The 24,931-nt window shown below is 43.2% G+C and overlaps 1 protein-coding gene across 2 annotated transcripts; it reads left to right on the plus strand.

Moving 5' to 3' along the window:
• Nucleotides 1-1,866: 1,866 nt before the first annotated feature.
• Nucleotides 1,867-24,683, plus strand: LOC121623879 (gamma-aminobutyric acid receptor subunit rho-3). Of its 2 annotated transcripts, XM_041961380.1 has the most exons (10): nucleotides 1,867-2,013; nucleotides 6,707-6,819; nucleotides 18,297-18,364; nucleotides 18,988-19,211; nucleotides 20,097-20,179; nucleotides 21,026-21,163; nucleotides 21,817-21,969; nucleotides 22,314-22,375; nucleotides 22,917-23,048; nucleotides 23,817-24,683. In XM_041961380.1, the coding sequence occupies exons 1-10, from the start codon at nucleotides 1,877-1,879 to the stop codon at nucleotides 24,117-24,119; spliced, it is 1,413 nt and encodes a 470-aa protein (XP_041817314.1). In that variant the 5' UTR covers nucleotides 1,867-1,876; the 3' UTR covers nucleotides 24,120-24,683. The 2 variants fall into 2 exon arrangements, with proteins under 2 accessions (XP_041817314.1, XP_041817315.1); XM_041961381.1 differs by lacking the exons at nucleotides 1,867-2,013; nucleotides 6,707-6,819 and adding an exon at nucleotides 8,177-8,195.
• The last annotated feature ends 248 nt before the right edge of the window (nucleotides 24,684-24,931 follow it).

A 24,931-nucleotide genomic window follows, 5' to 3' on the forward strand; every position in this document is an offset into this window, starting at 1 on the left:
TAAATAAAGTAGTACAGTAAAGTTAAACACCCTCCTACAAAGTGGCGACTGGGTGTTTATGACCTCGTCATTAGTTCCTGATAACGAAGCAGAGACAGACGGATCCTCGACGAGTCGAGGCGCTTTGTGTGAAAACACGACCTGTCAAAGAGCATCTTCACAGCAGCTCTGACCTCCAGCGGCTCAGTGATGCAGAGGTGTGTCAGTACGCTGTGATGTCACCGATGGGTGTGGTTACAGGTGCAAACTTTCAGACAGACTTCTGTCATTCTGTGATGAGGATGAGGATGATGATGATGATATTAGCAGAAAACGATGCAGGAGATATTTCTCTTGTTTTCTCAGCTGTTCTTGCGCTTCGGTCTCTCTTGAGGTTCTGGAGAATTAGTTGTCATGTTGGGATCATTTAATTTCAGTGGTTAGTATTTATTTATATTATTTAATTTTGGGTTTAAGTACAAATTCAAGGTACTTGTACTTTACTTGAGTATTTCCATTTTATGCATCTTTATACTTCTACTCCACTACACCTCAGAGGCAAATATTGTGCATTTTACTCCACTACATTTGTCTGCCAGCTTTAGTTACTAGTTTTTCACACTCTTTTCATCCAGGGAAAACCACATATCTCCAGATGTGTTTGTGATAAACTGAAGGATGACGTTTTCCTTCATGTCTTGAGAAAATTCTCCTTCTTCAGCTAAACAAACTGTTTAAAAAGCCTCCTGGATCAGCTGGAAATGCATCGTCACAGAGCTGAAAACAGGCTGTTTTTCTGAGATACGAGGTTCTCACAGGACAGCCACGCTACAAACATGTGATGATCTTATAGAATATGATGCATCGCTGTAGATTAAACCAGCCAACAGGATATAAAGTAGTTCAAATGATGTTAAACATCTGCAGCAGTAAAATGAATGCAGCAGGAATATTAATGCACAAACATCAGATATGATAGAAAAACACTGACAGGAACATTTTACTGCTACATCAACACTTTTACTTCTGTACTGTATAACTGCACAAGCATGCGTGTTGAAATTTGTGCGTGTGTGTGATGATATCTTCCAGAGGTGTAAACTGAGGAAGGTTGTAGGTGAGGCTCAACTCGCTCCACTCCAGCTCGGATTAAACCTCGGACCATTCTGACAACCTTTTGTTGTTTGAGCTGCTTCCAAACCCGTGATTCATTTTCTCGCACCAAAGCCTCTCTCTCTCTACACACACACACACACACACACGCACACACAAGCTGGAGGTGTGCGCTAACCTCATATAATCACACCAGGTGCCTGTTTTTTCATTGTCCCACTGAGAAAATCCTGATTACTGATGGGTTTGTGTGTGTGTGTGTGTGACTGTTTGTAGGTTAGTGAAAGATTGCTGAGGCTGTAGATAAGAGGATTAGGGTGGAATTAGTGTCATTCCTCTATCGCCGCGAGGAATAGATTCATATCGATTTTAATCAGAGATAGAAAGATCCACAAACCCGCAGCTAAAACAGCCAGAGACAGACTGCGAGGGAGAGGAGGCTTGGATGAAGCTGGACGGAGGGCAGCAGAGACGCCTGGAGATCAGCTGGGATGCTCAGCTGGACGCTGAGGAGCTGCTGCAGACGTATATGCAGAAACATGTATACATGCATTTGAGAGAAAAGCTCACTCATGCATTTGCCTTATTTGCAAGCCCTGGCTGCATTCTGGAGCTCTCTGGTTGAGGAAACTTCCAGCCGCCTTTGGATGTTTGACCAAAACCACCAGTGTTAGTCTGCAGGCGGTGAGGACGGTTGGCTGCAGAGACGTGGAGGTGGAGCCGGTGGGTCGCTGTGGCCAGGATGCTGGCGTCGTGTCAGTTGTGGCGGGGAAACCTGTGAAACATGAAGGTGGACGTGCTGACTTGCCTGGCTCTGGCCGTGGTCAGCCACGTCGTCACGGTGAGCGGCGGGCGCAGCTCTGGACGCAGGAAGCACAAGGAGGTCTTCCTCGGGGAGAACAGCAAGTTCAAGTTTGGAGGGTGAGACACACAGATGGACACACACACTTGTTTAGTGTGATGAATGAATGGATGAAGCCAGTGAGTCAGTGGTGCAGATGATTGGCAGCATCACTGTCAAACCAGAGCTTTCTGCTTCTTAAACTTTCATTTTTTGGCCACTTGGGGGCAGCGCAACAAGCCACGACCAGGTGTTAGCAAACATTTGTATATTTGGATTTGGAATCGCCACTTAGTTAAGCTTGTTAGCATGCTAGCGTTTGCTAATTAGCACTAAGCACAGACCACAGCTAAGGCTGATGGGATGTCAGTGGTTTTGGTTTCGGTATTTGGTCAGAAAGTTCTGGACTAATTACATGTGGATATTTTTAAATGATGCAAAATGAAAAATTAAGAGAACTCCAACGATGCATCATCGTGCTTCCATTAAACTGTTGTTTTATAACCAGAGACATCATCTTTTTTATCCCTTGCATCCTTCCTCTGGTGCCTACATTACCCATAATGCAACTTGGCGGCAATTCAGAGGTCAGCTGTTCTGTAGCTGCTAATGTAACCTTGTATTTCCGCTGTATGCTACGTTATACTTCTGCTGCACCACATCTCAGGCAAATATTATGCTTTTTACTCGACTACATTTATCTGACAGCTTTAGTTACTTGTTACTCTTCAGATTACAATTGTTCAAACCCCTCCTGACTGCGCATCTCCAATTTAGCTGATTTTTAATTCTGATTTTTTCCTATAAACTGAAGGTTTGCTGCCGAATGAGTATGTTTACTTTCAAGGCTTGAATACTTATTTACCTTCAGTAAAGTGAGGGTTTGAAGTGCCCACAGATTATAACAATCTATTCTGAGGCTCGTCAGGAAGCTGTGATTTCACTTCTAATGAACGTGTCACACTGAGGTTCCCACAGTTTGATCACTTTCATTTCCCTGTTTCACTTAAACCACTTCTAGTTGGATTGTTTTATTATATAAAGTGAGATCACAGCAGTCTCCTTCCCTAAAATGTAGATCAGATGTAAAATATTCCATCTTTTATTTGTCTAATAAGAAAAGCAGCAGCCAGATTTCTGTCACAACCTTCTGTTAAACTGTGTTAATTTGAACACAAGATACTTGTGCTCAAAAAGAGGATTCATTCTCAGTGAAGAACCTTGGAGCTCTAATCTGCCTCTATACCTGCCAAAGAGCAGTGATTCCTAACACGTCTCTGGGGGTCATCAGGTGGAAACCTCCCTTCAACTGTGTTTTGCCTACTTAGTCCCACTACACCTCCAGGAGGCTAGGCGGTGAATTCCGGCGTCCCAGAGTCACCCCCCCCCCCCCCCCCCCCCCCCCCCCCAGTGCCAGTTCACACTGCTCCTACACAATCTAAACAGCACCGCCACGTTCAACTGACCCAGAGATGCTCCAGGTAGTGGCCAGTACCGATGCTACCATTTAGCTAATGCTAATGCTAACCGCTAAGAAGAACAGAGTGCAAAGTCAGTGGTGGCAAGCACTCCTCTGAAAAATGTTTGTTTTCAACACAAACATGCAGAAAAACGTACAAACTGAACAATTTAAACCACTGAATTTCACGTCATTTTAATGTTTAGGATGAGAGAAGTAAAAACATGATAATGAATATTACGGATATTCAGACTTTGATGAGGAGGCTTTTATTTGAGACCTGTGGTGGCTGCAGAATAAGACTTTTGACTCAGGTGTTGTAATAATATTAACTGCCTCTTCTGTGTTTATTACACATTGCACACACACTGTGGCATTCAGCCTCTGCAGTAAAAGTGTGAACAGGTGTGTGTGTGTGTGTGTGGCAGCAGTCAGAAAACAACATAACCTTCATCCAGTGAATAATGTCACGGCCCCGCCCTCACTGTTTGAGTGACAGGTGATCTGTGGGAAATGCAGCGCAGAGATTAGAGCAAAGTCATATAGAAATGAGTCAGTAGAATGTAACTAAGTAGATTTACTCAAGTACTGCAGATCTGAGGTACTTGAGTATTTGCATTTCACACCACTTTCTTCTTCTACTCCACATCTTCACTACATTCATCCGACAGCTTTAACAGATTCATGTTTTTACGTACAAAACGTACAAATAGCTTCTAAAATATAATGTTTTGTTATAAGTAAACTTCCCAACACTTAAAACAAGTACAGCTGAAACGATGAGTCGACTAATCAATTGACTGATTAAAGTTATTTTTCCATGTAGACACATTTAATTGTTTCAGCTTCTTAAATGTGAGAATTTGCCGATGATGATTGATGATTTTACATGAATGCATCAGTTGTAATAATCTAATGAGATCATAGATTTTCTTGCACTGAGTACATTTTTCTGATTACACTTTTAACATATTTACAGAGTATTTTTACAGTGTGGTATCAGTACTTTTACTGAGGTAAAGGATCTGAATACTGCCTGTGCAGCACTAACCAGGTCACACACATCACATCACAGTGCTGCTCCGTGTTACAGTGTGTACACAGATGAATTTAATATAAATAAAGATGGTAAATCAGCATATTTCACACATGGCAGGAGTTTTCCTGTCAGGCAGCCTTGAATTACTTTGACCGAGCATACAGCTGTGTGTGTGTGTGTGTGTGTGTGTGTGTGTGTGTGTGTGTGTGTGTGTGTGTGTGTGTGTGTGTGTGTGTGTTCAGTATAGTGTTACAGCAGCACTTATGGTTGAATGCTCCTCTGTCTTCCCTGGCCTGAGGTTTGTGTGTGTGTGTGTGTGTGTGTGTGTGTGTGTGTTCTAGTATTATCATCTTTATGAGGACCGAATGTGTTCATAACAATCTGCAGATTTTGATTTCCAAAGTGAGGACGCTGCTTTTTATTTGTCCTTCAGTTAATTTTGGGTTAATTCTAAGTCAGGTGAAGAGCTGCAGTTAAAGTTGTGCTGAAGTTTAAGTTTAGTGTTGAGTTTAGTTAATTGAATTAGTTTCAGGTTTGAGATTATTGTTGAATTTGGTTTGTTTTAGGGGATTGTAGTGTTTGCTTCAAGGTTAATTTAAGGGATTATGGAGATAGGATTTGGCTCAAAAACATTGTCTGACCTCACAATAATAGGAGAGCAAATGGTGTGTGTGTGTGTGTGTGTGTGTGTGTGTGTGTGTGTGTGTGTGTGTGTGTGTGTGTGGTTGTGTGTGAGAGTGACTTTCAAAGAGGCTTTTCATCCGTCACCAGAGGAAATCTCAAACAGCTTTTATCTTTTCCCACCGTGTGCTCACCTGTGTGCTGCACGTGTGTGTGTTTACTCCCTCTAAACACACACACACACACACACACTGTGCAGCATGTACTGCAGCTGAGCGGCGCCTTGCTCAGGCTGTAATTACAGCTTCCTCCTGAATGTCGTCTCGTCGGGGTTTCCCTGGTTGAATGTCAGACCTTTATAGCAGTTTATAGTGTATTTAACTGCGCGGTGTGTTTACGTCCTCTGAGGAATCCACCGCTCGAAAGCTCTCAAACGCTGCTGACGAGTAAATACGAAGTTTGCTGCAAACGCTCATGATGCCGAGTCACACTGACGTCGGAGGCTCGAGCTCGAAGCTTCATTCTTGACCTTGAACGAAGCAGTTTGGAAGTAAAGTCCACTTAGTTTGTCTTTCAGGACAATTTGACCACGTCTTCATCAGTGTCCAACACCAGGGACCCTCCTCACACAGAGACAGAGGCATTAGCATTCCATGCTAGCATTAGCGCCAGCCCGTCCAGAGTATTATAATTAACTCAGAGTCTTCATTTACTGTCATAGATGAGAAAGAAAAGCAGCAAATCTTTTCATTTAAGAAGCTGGAACCAACATGTTAAACATTTTTCCATAAAAATTATACTGATTAAAGATTAATTCAATTAATTATTGAAGTTGATTCTGGTGTTTTTTTTATTTATAATACATATATTTATATTACCAGATTGTATTCCTGTCAGCGTGAAGATGACTTTGAAGCTAAATCTAAGTGATTTAAATGTTCATATTGGGAAATAATATTTACAGACAACACTGCTGAACATAAACCTACAACCAGTAGAACTACACCCGTTTTCCAGGAAGCAGCAGCAGGACCTTTGTTTTAATTTTGTAAATCTGTCGTCATTTTTTGAGAGTTTGTGTGTGTGTCGGTAGGGTGGAGGAAGTATTCGGTACTACTACAGTATTCATTACGTTTTATAGGCTCTTCGTGTGTTTTGTATGCAAACATTTTACTTTGCAGCTGTGCACTGTGTCTTTCCACTCTGACTTCAATATAAAGCTTGAGGAAGAAAGGGCTCATGGGAAATGTAGTGTCAAACGCCTGCTATCTGCCTCGCAGTGATGTGCTCCCAGCAGCTGGTTCTCTCAGTCCTGCACTGACGATTGTTTTGGAGCATAATGAAACGCTTTGTGCATGAGCTGGAGAACGTGCACACGTGTGTGCGCTTGCACGTGTGTCTATTTGTTCATGGAGCCGTGCCACGCCTTTGATTAAGGTTATGGTTTTTGGCAGGATGAGAGCGAGCAGCGGGGGCGGGGGGGCAGAGAGAGAGAGAAAACCACAAACTGTGTTTTCTCTAATCAAAACCTGCAGTTACAGCCTTGATAAACCAACTAATCACTCAACACACTGTGTGTGTGTGTGTGTGCCTGTGTGTGTGTGTGTGTGTGTGTGTGTGTGTGTGTGTGTGTGTGTGTGTGTGCTTTCTGCAGACGTATTGACTACAAACTGAAGAGGCAGGACAGCACCAAATCGCTGCTAATAAAAAGTGAACAGCTGCTGAGGATCGAGGAGCACGACTTCGCGATGAGACCAGGCTTTGGAGGTCAGACACACACACACACACACACACACACACACACACACACACACAAAAGCACACCTTGTTTTATCTCTGATCCCTGATCATTTAATCCACCCACTCACACATCGTCCAACAGAGGAAATCACTCCTCGTCCCGCACTGATGATGCTAAACGAGGGTTTGAAATGCGATGATGGGCACTGGGTCACCCAGACAATGGATGTGTCAATCCCAAATCACCAACACTGACCCAGATTGTGTGACATCACGAGTGTGTGTGTGTGTGTGAGCATTAATGCATTTGAAATACAGTAGGACTCTGTGTGCTCACTCAAATGTGATTGTGTCCCTTTGTGTGTTTTTCCAATATAATGAGTGCGTCTGTGTGTACATGAATTACTCACTTTAAGGGGACATAAATCTGCTTACATAGTCACATTGTGGGGACTCGTCTTCCTTATACGGACAAAATGCAAGTTCCCATAACATAGATAATTAAATTTCAGGGTGTAGATTTGGGTTAAGTCAGGGTTAGCCAGTAGTGGTTAAGGTTGGTCTCCAGGAAATGAATCTGAGTCTATGTGATGTCCTCTGAAGTGATGGAAACATGACCGCGTGTGCGTGCGTGAGTGAGTCGGGGGGATTCGTGTGCATTAATCTGGATTATATTCCAGGTTTGGAGCAGATGGGTGGGTGGGAAACAAACTGACGTCTGCGATGAAGATCATCAGTATCAAGCACACAACAATGGCTGCATGCAGACGTGCGAACACACGATGCAAAACGCCAACTGTCTCCACAATCAGCACCGTGGATTAAAATAATATCAGTGTATGAACTAAAAGCTCATGAGAAGGTGCATGCTGTAGATCTATTAGTGTCTTTGTGTATTTATGGCAGACGGTGGGAAATAATGAATTAAGTCATCTGTCTTTCTTGGCTTCTAAGCTACGTTTACTTCTAACGAGGGCAAATTTGCATTAACTGTGACCACGGACACGCAAGCGCCCACACGCTCAAGCATTCACACACAACCTCACAAACACCTGACGTCTCACAGACCGACGTGTGTGTGTGTGTGTGTGTTTGTGTTTGTGTGTGTGCTTTCTACAAAGTTTAGTCATGTCACATGAATCTATTTGGACGCGCCTTTTTGCAATCGGCCACTCCCACTGCCACACCCCATTTTTTCACAAACACACACCTACACACACGCATTTGACCTGCATGCCAAATTTCTGCCTCCTCGGGCAAACACTGTGGCTGCCAAAGGGCGGGGGGAGCTTTTGTGGGCCGACCAAACAACAGAGCGAGCTGCAGAGCTGCTGGTTGCAGCTAAAAATGACGGCTGTATGCTGCTAGACGGTTTCACCTGAGGGAGGCGCTCCAGGTGGACGGTGGGTTCACAAATGCATCTTTATACTTCTACTGCACGACAGAGGCAAATACTGAACTTTTTACTCCACTACATTTGTCTGGCAGCTTCAGTTACATTTCAGATTCATCCCTGTCCTATTCAGTGGAAACCTCGTATCTCCAGATGTGTTAAATGTTTGTGCTAAACTGAAGGATGACGTTTTCCTTCATGTCTTGAGAAAATTCTCCTTCTTCAGCTGAATAAACTGTTTAAAAAGCCTCTTGGATCAGCTGGAAATGCATCGTCACAGAGCTGAAAACAGGCTGTTTTTCTGAGATACGAAGTTCTCACAGGACAGCCACGCTACTAACATGTGACGATCTTATAGAATATGATGCATCGCTGTAGATTAAACCAGCCAACAGTATATAAAGTAGTTCAAATGAGCTCAACCTGAAACATCTACAGCAGTAAAATGCATGATAGAAAATGATAGAAAAACACTGACAGGAACATTTTACTGCTACATGACGACTTTTACTTTCATACTTTAAGTATATTTAGCAGATTCTTCTTACATACTTTACTACAGTCAGGTTTTGAATGCAGCTCTTACTTCTAACTGTGGTACTTGCTTCCTTTACTTCAGTAAAAGAGTAAGATAAGTACTTCTTCCACTGCTGCCTTCATTAAGACAAAGCAGCGGGCTTGTTTTTGGTACCCGTGCGATGATGAAATAGGATGGTGCTGGTTTGAATCATGGATCCGTGAGTTTGAATGTTTATTGGATGTCAGTGCGTCGGTTGTTTTACTCACAGACGGGATTTTATGACTCTTATTTGAGGTGAACGGTCGAGATGCTCCGTCCGTGGCGGGAATCAGCCGGCTTGTATCTGTGTGCGCGCTGCACGTGTCGGCGCCCCCGCAGCGTTAGGAAAGGACTCGAATCCAACGGTCGCTGTTGGTATAAACAGGATTGGAGCTGCGGTCTGGAGTTTGTGTTCCCTATCACTGATCCTGACCTGAGAGGTTTTTACATCATTCTTTTCATGACCACGAGAGGATGCATGTCACAAAAATGTAAACATAGTTCGTTTTAAGTTTTGGAACAAAGGACAATGATGTCATTTTTCTGGTGATGACAGTCTCTTCCTTTCATTCTTCTATTGATCTCAGGACATGAAAATCCATGAAACCAAACCTTTTTTAATCAAAACTAAACTCTCCTCTGTGTAACAATGGAAATCCTGGAAATACCTGGACTTCCAAGACCAAAACCTGGACCCTCGTGTTTCGAGTTCAATAATCTCATTCCGGCGTTTTTGATCCTCTTACTTTCTGACCAGTGATGGAGGATTTATTCACATCCTTTACTGACTGTACAGAGAGTCCTTTCAAAGTAAAAGTCATCACATCATCACAGTGTTGACTTAAATATTACTGATGCCTGAACATATAAGCAGTGTTTGAATTGTGTAGCAGGCTGAGGTGAAGCTAATTCTACTTGTGCTGGTTGATTTATTTTACTGAACAACATTCTCAGAGATGCAGCAATTAGTCGACAATCAGCTACAATTCAGTTACTATTTCAGCTATTTTCTAAGCAAAACACCAAATATTTGATGGTTCTGGCTTCTCAGATGTGAGGATTTGCTCTGCCTCTCACTCTTAAATTAGAGTCAATTGAATATTTTTAAGTTTAGAACTTTTGTTTTGGACTTTTAATTATGTTATATAACTGATGGAAACAGGCTCACCTTTATTTTAATTAACCTCATTGTGTTTTCTGACATTTTATAAAGCAAACGATTAATAGGACGCAGAATAATCAACAGTACTTGCAGTTCTGTAATAGTGAAGTAGAAGTACTAAGTAGTATTAAATTAAAATACTCATATTACCAATCATGGAGAAAGTGTTCAGATACTTTATTACTGTAAAAGTACTAATTATAACTATTTAATTTTGTGGGAGTCTTATGATATCTAATACCACACTGTAAAAAGTGTTACAATGCTCTACTTTGTAAATGTTACTGTAATTGAAAGTATGTAAGTAAGAAGTAAGAAATGAGGAAAATGTATTTTGAGTATTAAAGTAAAAGTACTGAGTGCAGTAAATTGTCCCTGTGACTATTCTATTGTTCTACTGTTCTACTGTTCTACTGTTCTATCTGATCTCATGGGATTATTGCGACTCAGTCGTTCATGTCAAGGCAGGATTTTACTGTTGGAACTACTTGAGGTGGAGCTCATCGATCATTATTTTCATGACGGATGAGTTTAAAAAATATATTCAAATAAGTTAAAAAGCAGCAAATGTTCACATTTATGAAGCAGGAACCATAAAATGTTTTTACATGAAAAATTACTTCAACAAGGATCAAAATTGTTTGCAATTAATTTTCTGTCGATCGACTAATTGATCAGTAGTTTTCAGATGTTGGGCACTCTAAACTGTCACCAAATGATGTGTAAAAATCTTCATTTGTAAAGAAAGTAAAGATGTCAGATACATGTATTCGAGTTAAAAAGTGAAATATTTGCCTCTGAGTGGCATGAAAAGAAAGTACTCAAGTGAAGTACAAGTACCTCAAATTCTCTACGCAGCGTCCTCGCTGCTGTCGTATCTGCCTCGGCGTCCTTGCCGGTCTATAAGGCTGTTTGGCGTCCTGCCGGTCGTTCAGCGTGGGGAGGACAAAGCGCCACTGTCTGCCCCACGGCCCTGCGGCATTTCCACCGACTATAATTTCAAACGGAGGGAAATCTCAGCTTTTTCTGCCTCAGATAAGCCTGAGCTGCTCTGTGTGTGTGTGTGTGTGTGTGTGTGTGTGTGTGTGTGTGTGTGTGTGTGCGTGAGACCCACGAAGGCGAAGAATCAAAACCATTCCCACCTCAGTCTCTCCAGGCACCTAAAATACACCATGTGACATTTTCTCTTATTTCTTGCTCATGTGCAGGACGTGTCTCGTTTCTATATCGAGTTCAACCTTTAAATGAAGTCTGTAAACTTAAATTAATCCCAATAAACTCCCCGCCGGCCGCCCCGGTCTGTCCACGTTATAGTTAGACTCCATGATGCAAATGCTTGGAAGTGATTTACGAGCAGGGCGTGCGTTCTGGCTGCAGCTCCTTGCCTCGCCGCGCCTCGGATGGGCCCAGTCTCAGGTAGCAAACCTTGGATCATGATTGGTAGATTTGCTGCTGCCATAAAAAAGGTTTGGCGGTTTAAAAAGCTGCTGCTGATGGTGAGTTTGTTTGACGCTGTGGTTCAACAGGACGAGTTTGACACCTTTTGACACGCAATGAATCATCAAAAGTCTCCTCCTGCATGAAAAGCGTTCAATCACACACTCACTTTTCCTGTCGATTGTAATACTTTTGTTCTTTGTGTGTTTTTTAATGTTCAATGTTTTGGGACCATGTGGCCTGTTCAGGTGAGTTAGGCCTCCACCTTCAGCACCCTCTAAACTTTTTCTTACCCCCTACCCGAACAAGGGTCTGTATCCAATCCCTACTTTCATCTTTGACTCTACCTCTTTACTTTCTACCCCCCTACCCAAACCAGGGTTTGTATTCCCACCCCGCTTTTATTGGTGCAGTTGGTGAGAGGCAGGGGTAGATGATGGTCGTGCGGCAATTGGCAGTTACATGTGGCATCTAGGCCTGTGGTAGCATTGTAGCAGCTAACAATAGCTAAAGCGGTGGTAGTATGATAGTATCTTAGCAGTTAGCATTGGCATCTAGCAGTTAACATTAACAGTATAGGTGAATCTAGCTTTATTGTCTTCTTCTGTTCCTCTTAGCAGGTAGCGTTAGCATTTAGCATTAGCATTAGCTAAATGGTAGCATTGGTACTGGCCACTACCTGGACCATCTCTGGGTCAGTTGAACGTGGCGGTGCTGTTTGGATTGTGTAGGAGCAGTGTGAACTGGCACTAGGGGGGGTGACTCTGGGACGCCGGAGTTCACCGCCTAGCCTCCTGGAGGTGTCGTGGGACTAAGTAGGCGAAACACTGCTGAAGGGAGGTTTCCACCTGATGACCCCCAGAGACGTGTTAGGAATCACTGCTCTTTGGCAGGTATAGAGGCAGATTAGGGCTCCAAGGTTCTTCACTGAGAATGAATCCTCTTTTTGAGCACAAGTATCTTGTGTTCAAATTAACTAATGTTCCAGCTTGCAAAAATGAAACTCCTGGCTGGTTGTGGGACAGTTTGCCATCTCAGATGGGTTGAAAACAGAATGATGAAAGTCACAGCAGGTGGAGATGTCCTGACCGTTAGTGCGACATTTCCCTGTAAAGTCACTAAAGATGCCAGATGGATGCAGTTCAGTAAAAACTACAGTATTTTGCTCTGAGGTGTAGCGGAGTAGAAGTAGAAATTTGGAATTAGAAGTGCAGTACTTGAGGAAATACATTCATACAGTGCAGAACACAATGGCTGCTTGAAACTGCAGGAAAGTCACATTCTGAAGTGTAAAACAGAGCAAAAATACTTCAGTGCTTCAATGTTTGGCCGTGATGTGAAGCACACGTTCGTGTTCCAACATGCAAAACCGCTGCTGTGGCTCTTTAAAGTTTCAGTAAATAAAGCTTGTGTGTATTTCAGGCTGCTGCCAGCAGATCTTTCATTACATGACACTGAGTCAGTCCACGCCGCTCCTGTTGTGCGCATGGCTGGGCTGGCTCAGTATGGATTGTGTAGGAGTCGGACGTTCATCTTCTCCAAACGCCGCCCAGGGAGTCACCTCTTAATCTCTGTCCACCTTTCACCTCTCCACTTCCTTTGATCGACGGCGTCTCATTAAAACTCGCAGAGTGTCGACGGAGGCTGCACAGAAACATCCGGAGACCTTAAAGCTGCATTATGCCGCTTATGACTGCATGAATTGATCCATCTGCAGCGCTGCGTTCAGGGATTAAAAGATTCATTCTGCAACACTGAGCACACAAACATTTTGGGACAAAAAAAAAAAAAACATGACATAAAGCTGCACAAAGCACAATTCTGATGTGTTGTTTAGGTAAATCTGCAGCGGCTCACTAACTGACATGCTGTAGATTTAACCAAATCAAAGTCCTGAGCTGGATTTAGTGAGCAGCAGGACAATCTGTGCAACACACAGGAATGCAAACAATGACCTTCTGCTGCCTTTTGGGGCCAAACGCACAGAGATATCCTCGCTTTAATGGCCGGATCATCCAGAGGTTACAGCGACTGTGCAGACAGAGTTAGTGACATTGTTTCACTGATGCTTAACGAACACAAAATCGGGCTGTCAATCACATCACTAACCTCATTAATCACATTGCCTCATACGGCAGAAAAATGTGACCTGTGGCCTGAGGCCGATTGCTGATCTTTAACAGGCAGAGCAGGAACAGTTGTGACCAACTATTTTTCTCCAGTTTGTTGCTTTGTACCAGAACTAATGGGGAAAAAGGCCCACCTGTATGTCTTACCTGATGACAGAGATGAACATCTGTTCTCCAGGTGGGTGAGGGCAGTGTGAAGGGTTGTGGCTATGGAGGTGGAAAAAGGCCCACCTGGGTGTCTTACTTGATGACAGAGACGAACGTCTCGGTTCTGAATGTGTTTTCCCAGAACTGTTTGGCTTGTTGTGCAGATCAATCCAAGGCTGCTGGAAAAAATGCCCCACAAGAACTTACTCATCGGCTTGTTTACATCAGCTGATTAGAAAAAGATGCTTCTGCTGAAATCACAGCCACAGTGACCTGGACTCAACCCCGCTGCAGCAGCCATTGTTGTGTTCAAATATGTGTTGAAACGGCACATTAGCGCCCAGTCACACCAAAAACTGGTGGATCAAAAATCATTTGTGTCCCTGTGATATGGTGGCGCTGAATCCAGTCAATGTGTCAATGTGGACTCCACATTTTAGAGTTTTGTAATTGTTCTGGTCTTGTGCTGATGGATGTATGTTTCCTCTGGGTGTAAAACAACCAAAAACCTTGCTGGTGAGAATAAGATTGAAGACAATCACTGAGTTCCTTTGACTTTTAATCTGTACTGCAGTTGCCCTTACACTGCGTACTGTTGCGTGCAGTCTGCAAACTGTTGGCACATGCACTTTGTCATGGTATTGTGCCTTGAACTTTGACCTTCTGCAATCCATAGTGTGAAATTTGAAGGAAAAAGAAAATATGTAGTTTTTTGCCAAGATGAACAACCTGATCTGTGTGCACAAATTTGAGCCAAGATTTTGTACGAACCCTGGTCTCGGCGGCTCAGTCGATGTGACGTATCTGCCACTGAGCAGAGGATTGTGGGTCCTAACAGACCGACAAAGCATGTTGGATTGCATTCTGCAAAATGTGACCCGATGCACTAGAACATCCTGGAGTTTTTCGACATACTACGTTTGGAGAAGATTCTCATTCATCCCGGTCCTGGGACCTCTAAGTTCTTTACAAAGGCACCTGGACTTGCTTGAGGTCAGACATTTCACCCCTCATCCAAGAGGCTTCTTCAGGTCTAACTAACTGCTGAGGTGTCCTCTTGCAGGAGCATTCACACCTTAGGAGTCTTTGCCTGGGACTCCCCCCCAGTCAGTTAGAACTGAAGAAGCTCAGTCTGCTCAACCAAGCCCAGAAAGGTTTCTGATGCTCAGCAGATGTTGATGAGAATGAAGATTTGCTTCCGTCAAGTTAATGGTGATGGTTTCAAAGCTGTGTACACCGACCTTCACCTTTAACACCACCCATCCGGGAGATACTAAGTTCTTAAGGCTTTATTGTATAATCCTCCATGCATTGAGTCTGGATAATGTTTAACATTAATGTGTGAGACATGACATCCTGACCCTAAAAAGACAAGAGTCTGGTCTATCAACACATACGGTACATTACATATATCGTCTGTTCATGGTAGTAGCAGTCTGTGAGTGTTCGAGATAACAACAGCGTCACTCAGGTGGAAAAGCAGATGTTAGAAGGTTTGAAGGGTTCAATCACTTATAACTCAGATGGGGCAGTTTTTCCATCCGACAGTTCGTCCATCAGAGTAAGAAATCTGAAACAGTTTGTTGCCGAGTAGGTTGTCACATACAAGGAATTTGCTTTGGTGTATTGGTGCAGAACTATGAACACAGGAAGAGAAAAGATAAACAAGTACGGAAAAAGCCAAGAATCATAAATATGAAATAGAAACTTACAATTTGAAATACGTCAAATACAAATGACAACAAAAACAAAGACGATGATGATGATGCTGTTTCAAAGAGTTCGTCTTTGGTGGGTCAGCCGTGATCGATCCTGGCTCTCAGGGATCGCAGCGAATCACCTTCTCAGCAGAGTGAACGACGCGCTGCAGTCTCCTTGTCCTTGGCGGCGGCAGCAGCAGCATTACCAGACAGTGATGGAGGAGCTGAGGATGGACTCAACCATGGCGGCACTGACTTGACTGATGCAGGAAGTACCTCCTCTGCTGTGCTTTCTCGATGAGGTGATGATGGAGTCCAGGAAGCAGAAGTACTCAGGTTAAATTAGATTAACCTCAGGAGAGATTTGTCTTCGGTGTTTGAGTCGACGTAGCCGTTAACCTCAAGTATCACACCCAGAAATGTGTGAATGAGTTCCTGTTCTGAAGCTGTTTAAACACATATCAAAACATATCGTCAAGTGAACTTAGAGATCTGAACTTGACCCGCTTTTGCACGTGTCTCTCAATAAACCGCCTCATGCCTCAAACATACTCTAACTGGGTGTGACATGGGAAAAGGAAAGCAGTGAAGAGAAGCGAGGGAGAGCGAGTGACCTTCTGTTTCAGGTTTTTCCCAGCGACAGCAGCCGTTGTCGGGGTAACACTCAGTGTTGATTCTGCACTGTTGGTGGTTTTTACGAGTCACGGCGGGACAAAGCCGGGCCGCTGCGGGAGCTTTATGGTCCTGGCTCTCAGACGAACTTCATTAAATAAAGTGTTTATTGAGCTGCCAGCCTGCTAACATTCAAGTGGAATTAACGCACTTTACATCCACAGTCACACAAAAAGCACACACACTTTTTTTTCTTGTCCTTGAGAGTGAAAACAGGAATGTAACCTGGTAAACCACGTCCAGACAAACCCAAACCAGTGTGTGTTTATGCATCCTCAACCAGCAGACATGGTTTCTGGTCATTTGCGGCTCGAAAGGTATTTTCATTTCATGGTCTTGATCAGTGACCTCGGAAATATCACACCAGAACCGGAACAAAGTAAATGTATGTGTATTTTTCCTGGTTTTGAGTATTTTTAATTGCAACGATTGCATCTGTTTCATGACCCCAGGACTCAGTATTACTCATATGTAATGTAAATGTTAAATCCAGTGTTAACTGCCATGGGGTTACTTATCCCAGCATGAATTTTGATTTCAGTGTAAATCACTCACTCGGTTCTGCTTTCGGTCATGCTGGCAGTCTGACGCTCGGTCGCTCCACCACTTGGTCCAGATTGAAATATCTCAACAAACAATGGATGGATTTCCATTAAATCCTTCAGGATTGACAGTAAAAACTTTACATCTAGAACCATCTTCTGCTCAAATTTTAACCGATACTTTGGTTTGTGACTAAATATCTGCAGAACCAAAGACATTCCCATCAGCCTCAGCCCTGCTTTATCTTTAGTGCTGATTAGCAAATATTAGCATGCTAACGTGCTAAACTGAAAATGATGATCATGTTAGATATTGCGCGAGCATGTTAGCATTGTCATTGTGGTTACAGTATGTTCTTATCATGGCTGTGGTTAGCGTTTAGCTAGCGTGGCTGTAGACCATGAATGTATTATAAGAGCAGGATATGGTGCCACCACTCAGCCCTCAGTTTTTCCCAGTGGTCATTCTCGGTATTGCAATAAAAAAGACCATGTGTCCCAGAGCGTCAGTTTTCACAGCATTAAAATGACGATATTTCAATATGTAGTTAGGACCAATTTTACACTGAAAATATTCATTTAAATCCTGTTTAAACAATAATTACAACGTAACCTGGATGTCTAAAAGCATCCCCAGTTTTAGCCCATTAAGCCCAGTCTAACTGTAGACATCTGGACACTTTTGAGCTGCTAATCACCAAAACAAGCGTGCAGAGGAAGGCGAAAGTTCACAAGTGTCAGAAGTGATTTAGCAGTGCTGTACGTTGACAGTCATTCTCGTGCATTCCCCTCGTTGTTAAACTTTTAACATTGACTGTAAAGAACATGCTGTGCGTGTTACAGACAGATGTTTATGGCTTCAGGACAACAGTGGAATCATTGCTGATGCTTGTGGTCGAGTCAGGAATGAGCTTTTTAGTCAGCAGGCTGCAGCAATGGGTGAATCCTAAAATAACCCGAGTAGATCGACCACCAAACATCATCACGGTTGGTTCCAGGGCGGACAGACGTCTTAAAAATCCTCCTTCCCAAAGTTTGCCAGGTCATGATTGCTGTGTGGAGGCCTTGCAGCGAACAGGGAGCGAGCGTCAGTGATTGAGGCTTGTCCTTTGGGGCGGATTTGTGCTGTTTAGCTATTTCTGCCCTGTTTGTGTACACAAATCAGGTTGTTCAGGTTTAGCGGTTAAACAAGCTTAATCTGCTAATGAGGCGGATGGAGTGGGGGAGTGTGCAGGACAGATGTTGATCGCTGTGGTGAGCTGGTGGCGAGGACAAAGGATGTTGTTGCCAGGGTTTGACCAAAATGAGGTTTGAGGGCTGATACAGATGATGTGAATGAAGAGACAGATGTGATGGAGCCAGTGTTGACCAAATAAGTTTACATTTTCAGTGTTTTTTTCCCAAAGTTTAGGTTGGAAAAATCCTCTGAAACAACATGTAGACCATCATGAGACACTGAAACTCTTTTTTTTATGTTGTCTTTGACATATCAGCACTGGGTACAGCAAATCAATTCTTATTGGTCTAGAATTAAAATAATGTCCAACCACAATTAAAGGTCTCCCTTCACTTATTTTTCCAACTTTATTACCTACAATTCTTCACTGTATGTTGTTTATTGGATGTATTCTGACAGTTACTTGTAGTTTCATGAACATCTCAGCTGATCAGAGAAGGCTGCGGGCTGTCCTGATGTCATTCCTTTGCCTTGATTTATGAGTTTGAGCGTCTTCAAGACTGATGATGTTCTGATGTTGTTTCAGGTGCAGCCATCCCTGTAGGCATCGACGTGCAGGTGGAGAGCATCGACAGCATCTCAGAAGTCAACATGGTGAGGAATCGCTGTTTAGCTCCGTCTTCAGTCTGCTGGTGGGCTCTGATACTTCTTTTAACATTTAAAATGTCAGAATCGACACTTTTGACAGGTTTCGTTAAATTATTTCTTCACATAATGACCGTTAGAGAGTTAATAAAATAGAGAATCTGCTGTCACTGAAAGCTGGAGCTGCAGAGGGTTAAAAAAAAAAAAGGTTGTGATGTCCACTTCAGGCTGCTCTGACATCACTTCCTGTCGGTTTACTTCGTCTGGTTCGTGACCCTCGACGGCTCCGCTTTCAACTCAGCCGGCCACTTACTTACAAGTGTTTTATCAAGTTCCTGCAGCTGAGAGAGATAAATGGTGGAGAGGACGGTGCTGTCATGGCAGCAGTCTGTTCCTCAGAAGGCATTCTTGTCCTCCGGCTGCTGCAGAAACATCTCATCCGTCACTGATTTCTGAGGCTTCTTTTAGCACGTAGGAACAGTGATGATTAAGATGCAAATAAATAACTGTTGCATAATTGTTCATGAATTGTTGTGGATTTGATTTAAGCGTATGTACTATGATGTAAGTTCATGAATATAAAAAAGTCAATATGAGCATTATTTCTTTGGTTTTGCGTTTGCGTCCTGCAGGACTTCACCATGACTCTGTACCTGCGTCACTACTGGAAAGACGAGCGTCTGTCCTTTCCGTCCCGTAACAATCAGAGCAGGACGTTTGACTCCAGGCTCGTGAAGAAGATTTGGGTCCCTGACGTCTTCTTCGTCCACTCCAAGCGCTCCTTCATCCACGACACCACCATGGAGAACATCATGCTGCGGGTTTACCCCGACGGAAACATCCTCTACAGCGTCAGGTACAGGACAGGGGGGGTGGAGACAGACTTAAAGATGCTATTGATCTGTTAAAGAAGACTTGGGTCATTATAACACACCAACCAATAATAAAAACCGTTCACATGGCAGCACATGTCGAATCGTCTATTGTGTGCCATCGACAGGTTTCCACTGGAACATTTAAACTAAACTTAGCTTGCAGCTCTTCCAAAATCATGAAGAAATATTAAAATGAGACCAAGAGCTCTATGAAGTGGTCCTTAGATTGTACTTTGTGGTAAATACTAACATGCTGTACAAACAGCGACAATGCTATCATGCTAATTTTCAGCAGGTGTGATGTTTACAACATTCACCATCTTATTTCAACATGTTAGCATGCTAGCATTTGCTAATTGGCACAAAAGACAAACAGGCTGTTTTGCCTCTTTGGTTTTTGGTCATTAGCAACAAGTTAGAATTTAGGGCAGAGACGGTAAATGGACATAGTTACACATTCATGAATGTTTGTACAAATTTCTGTTTTGCTCATTAAATTTAGCAGATGTTGAACTATTTCACTCAATAAGAGGAAACCTTGACCTGCAGGGGGCGCCAGAGGAAAAGTCAATAGGTTACATCGTCTGGGGTTAAGTTAATGTTCATTTACCAGAAACTGAAATGAGCTGAAGGAAGAAATCTTTGTTGTATCTCCTCCTTTTTGCTTCATCCGCTGTTTTCCGACTCATCCAGCTTTGGCCCCGGAAGATGTTTTAATGTCTTGCTGTTGAAGGCAACTGAAATTGACAAACTGAGAGGACGAGAGACAGTTAGGTTCTGGTTTCCGTGGCAACAGCAGGAAAGGTCTGTCTGGGGCGTGATGGGTAACTGTAGTGAAAGCTGTGTGATGTGTTCGTGTCCTTCAGGGTTACTGTGACAGCGCTCTGCTCGATGGACTTCAGCAGCTTCCCTCTGGACACACAGAACTGCTCGCTGGAGCTGGAGAGCTGTGAGACACGCACACACACACACACACACACGCACGCACACACACACACGCACACACACACACACACACACTATATGTATATTTACAGTTCACACTTCCCCTCCTCTTCTTACATTATGAAGTGACACAGGTAACCACAAAATAGGTGAATTTCAGGATGAACTCTTTTTTCAGTTCTCATCTTTCCTGTTTTCCCTGACACTGAACACCTCTGCCTCTCTGTCTGTCTCTCTGTCTGTCTCTGTCTCTCTCTGTCTGTCTCTCTGTCTGTCTCTCTTGTCTGTCTGTATGTCTGTCTCTGTGTCTGTCTGTATGTCTGTCTCTCTGTCTGTCTCTCTCTGTCTGTCTCTGTCTCTCTCTGTCTGTCTCTCTGTCTGTCTCTCTCTGTCTGTCTCTCTCTGTCTGTCTCTGTCTGTCTGTCTCTGTCTTTCTCTCCTGTCTTTCTGTCTCTCTGTCTCTGTCTGTCTGTCTCTCTGTCTGTCTGTCTCTGTCTTTCTCTCCTCTCTGTCTGTCTCTCTCTGTCGGTCTCTCTCTGTCTGTCTCTGTCTGTCTGTCTCTGTCTTTCTAACCTCTCTGTCTGCCTCTCTGTCTGTCTCTCCTGTCTGTCTGTCTCTCTCTATCTCTCTGTCTGTCTCTCTCTCTGCCTCTCTGTCTGTCTCTCTGTCTGTCTCTCTCTGTCTGTCTCTGTCTTTCTAACCTCTCTGTCTGCCTCTCTGTCTGTCTCTGTCTCTGTCTTTCTCTCCTGTCTGTCTCTGTCTGTCTGTCTGTCTGTCTTTCTGTCTCCCTGTCTGTCTGTCTCTGTCTGTCTCTCTCTGTCTGTCTCTCTCTGTCTGTCTCTGTCCACAGACGCGTATAATGAGAACGACCTGATGCTTTACTGGAAGAATGGGAACGACTCTCTGAGGACGGATGAGATCGTCTTGTCTCAGTTCTTCATTGAGCATTTCCACGCCTCCAGTGGCCTGGCTTTCTACAGCAGCACGGGTGTGTGTGTGTGTGTGTGTGTGTGTGTGTGTGTGTGTGTGTGTGTGAGGGCAGAGGTTTAAGTTTTAGGATACAGAAAGTGGCTCATAACTGAAAACAAATATAATACACTGTAATGGAGTGACATCATATTTGTCTTTACTCAGTGGCCAAAAGTATGTGGACGCCTCTGTTTACAAACCTTTGTGTACTTTTGTTCTGGATCCAATGAAGGTAAATTATATTTTAGACCAGTTGTTAAGAGCCAGGGGGTAAAAAACATGTACTAAAGTACTGTACAGTACTTTACATGAGTATTTCCATTTTTTCTACTTTCTACAACTATTACACTTGTACTCTCCTACGTTTATTTGACAACTTTAGTTACTTGTTACTTTTCATATTTAGATTATTGATCCAAACTGCATTCAACATACTACAACTTTACCTCTTCAGGCCTTTAAAAAGTATTTAAACCAAACAAGGAAGTAGAAATCCCGGTCTGGTTGACCCCATAACAACACACAGACAGACGTAACTGTGATGTGAAGCGTCTTTTAGCTTGTTTCTAGTCAAAAACGCTCTGAACAAAAAATGTTGGAAGTTGTTGTTTTAGACAACCAGCAGTTTGTGTTTGACTCTGTTGCATGTTGAAACTGATCTCTGATTGTCAGGTTGGTACAACCGTCTGTTCATTAACTTCATCCTGCGGAGGCACATCTTCTTCTTCATGCTGCAGACGTACTTTCCCACCATGCTGATGGTCGTTCTGTCCTGGGTTTCCTTCTGGATCGACAGGAGGGCCGTTCCTGCTCGGGTCTCTCTGGGTAACACCACACTTTCTTTTTATTTTATTTGTTATTCAGATCTCCATTCACCTCCACAAAGTGGTGGGGGTCCGGACTAAATCTCAATCTTACCACTGATCAAAATACAGCATAAAATCAGGATTCTGATCAGTGGTCGTTGGCTGAATTGAGGTCGAGGGATGTATGTGTGTATGTCCAGATTCACTCACCTTTAAGCTGACCATCCGTCCAGTCCTAACAACACTTCATGTCTCATTTGGAGGTGTTCTCGAAAGGTGGACCCACCAAATGTCAGAGGTCGTGTTATGTCTGAAAACAGACGTGCTGTGGTGTAAAAACACCTGTGCTTCCTCCTCCTGCAGGTATAACCACCGTGCTCACAATGTCCACCATCATCACCGGAGTGTCCTCCTCCATGCCTCAGGTAATGGCCCTGTTGGTGTGGGTTCAAGAGGCCTTCAGGTCTTCATGCTCATAAGGGCTCTCAGCGTCAGTCCAGACCTTTGTGGCCGGGCTGTATTTCTTTTAGTCCCATATGAGCCTGTGAGCAACTCGACGTGTTCAGGTTGAGGTTGTGTGTCTGTTCCAGAGTCCAGACTTAAAACTAGAGGGGACATCGGGGTCAGTGTTGTTGTTTTTCCATATTTATTGTAATTATTTGACTTGATTTGTTAATTTATTACCTTTCATGTAGAGCACTTTGGAACTTGATTAAAAAAAAAAGATTAGGATAATTAGAAGAAAAATGTGAATCTGCACAGGAACAACTAACTGATCAAAATCACTCAAAGAAAAAAATTACCTGTTAAAACTTAAAAAACACCTGTTCTGTACCGAGTAATTCTTTTGTAAAGAACAAAACATTAACAGTGAAAATCACAGAGAAAGTCAAGTCACTTGTCAGCGATGGTTATGAATACTGACAGAGTGTTTGATGTGTACGATGTTTCCATGGGTGACTCCAGGTATCGTACGTGAAAGCGGTGGACATCTACCTGTGGACCAGCTTCCTGTTTGTCTTCCTGTCTGTGATCGAATATGCGGCCGTGAACTACTGCACCACTCTGGAGGAGATGAGGAAGATGAAGAGGGGGAAGGTCAGCACAGGCAACACAAGGGATTATCGCACATCAGCACTCAGGAAGGGAACAATGGAAACTCATATTTTACGTAATGTCTCACTCTAGTGGCCAAACTGCGACATTACACCAGAACATACACAAGATCTCACATGCAGACCTGCAGGCACTTTAACCCACCTGTGCTTTCCAGTGGCGGAATGTAACTGAGTGCATTTACAAAAGTACTCTACTTAAGTATTTTCAATTCATGACACTTTATACTTTTATTCCAGTGCATGTCAGAGGGAAATATTGTACTCCACTGCATTTATCTGACAGCTTTTTGTTACTGGTGGCTTTGTAGATTAGGTATTTGTAATACAAAACATATGAAGAACTTTTAAAATGTGATGTACTGTAAAACCCAACAGTGTATAAAATTTGATCTTAAATGATTTGTTGATTTATCAGTTAGTTGATAGTTTCGGTTTCCAAAATGTGAAGATTTGCTGACTTTCTTCATCTTAAATTACAGTGAACTGAATCATTCTGAGGGTTGGACTATTGCTTGGACAGAAGACATTTGAAAGCATCACCTCCTTTCCAGTGTTATACGTTAATATTGATATTGATGCTGCAGCTTTAAACAGCAAATTTCAAAATTATCCTCAAAACCCCACAGTTTATATGAAGGTGTGTAAAGAAACATGGATGTTTGAAGGTGTGTATAAACTGTAAAAGAAGGAACCTGAAAATCTGTGCCAGCATGTTCTGTGCTTCTGACTGTTTTCTTTACTGTACCAGATCCCGCCCACCTTCAACGCCAGCCAGGCGATGGCTTTTGACGGTTGTTTCCATGACAATGACATTGAGCTGACTCCGTTCTCCCGCATGGCACCCACCCTGACCTCTGACCCCCTCACCACGGCAACTCTAACCCCAGACATCCGGCCTGCGGAGGGCACGCGCCTTCGCCGGCAGCGGTCTGTGCGTGAAAACGTGGACCTGCTGGTCAGCAACAGCTACATGATCGACTCGTACTCCCGCCTCGCCTTCCCTCTGTCCTACCTGCTCTTTAACACCATCTACTGGAGCCTGTACTCCTGATCCAGAACCGCAGCCTCACCATGAACTCTGGTGGGTTTCAACACAGTCCAAGTGTTGAGTCAGAGAGCATCCCTGAGGATTCCTGCTCTCCACAGGGCTCCACGGGCACTTCACTGACTCTTGATCAGAGGAGCCCCTTCAGCGCCGGCTTCATTAGTAATAATGTTCTTTACAACAGAGATAAAGGCACTCCAGTTCCGCAGAGGGGGAATTCTTAATTGTGCTCAATTTCACCCTGACATTTGTCTCATGGGACTGGGTTAAAGCCTGACACTTGGAAAGCAATGGATCCTGATGTGACTCTTCTTTCTGTGCTTCATTCTTAGACTCTTCTTATACCTTTGTCGGTACCTTTCCTTATAGCTACAGGGAAATACTAAATCAGGATCGAACTCAAGTGGAAATGTTCTTCTTTGAAAAGCATCCTCTCCCCTTTTGATGAATGATCCAACCAGCTACTGTACAAGCAATTTCATTTCTTTTCTCATTAAATTTTTATCTTGTTCATTAGGATGTAAATGTGAATCTGTGTGTACTGCAGGGCCGTATTATAGCTTTTGTGTGTGTGTATGTGTGTGAATGGTGGATCTTTCATAATCTTTAAGTCTTTTAAGACTATTTTTATTTATATTTTTAATAAAGTCATATTTTAATGAATAAAGTGTACTACTCCCCCTCAGAGGCTTTGAGACAGCATGAGGACCTGTATGTTGGGATCGCCTCAGTTTCTTTCTTAACTTCTCTGAGGGCTGTGATTTGGGGTGCATTTGTGGACCTCCGTATTTCTCACACTCTGGTTATAGAACGCGTGT

Source organism: Chelmon rostratus, chromosome 20, assembly GCF_017976325.1.
Source record: "Chelmon rostratus isolate fCheRos1 chromosome 20, fCheRos1.pri, whole genome shotgun sequence".
Lineage (NCBI taxonomy): Eukaryota > Metazoa > Chordata > Actinopteri > Chaetodontiformes > Chaetodontidae > Chelmon > Chelmon rostratus.

Excerpts from the sequence above, each read along its gene's own strand:
- LOC121623879 (XM_041961380.1), top strand. The coding sequence starts at position 1,877 with ATGAAGGTGGACGTGCTGACTTGCCTGGCTCTGGCCGTGGTCAGCCAC. Across the intron at positions 2,014-6,706 it reads AGCAAGTTCAAGTTTGGAGG|ACGTATTGACTACAAACTGA; the intron begins GTGAGACACACA and ends TGCTTTCTGCAG. Across the intron at positions 18,365-18,987 it reads GCATCTCAGAAGTCAACATG|GACTTCACCATGACTCTGTA; the intron begins GTGAGGAATCGC and ends TGCGTCCTGCAG.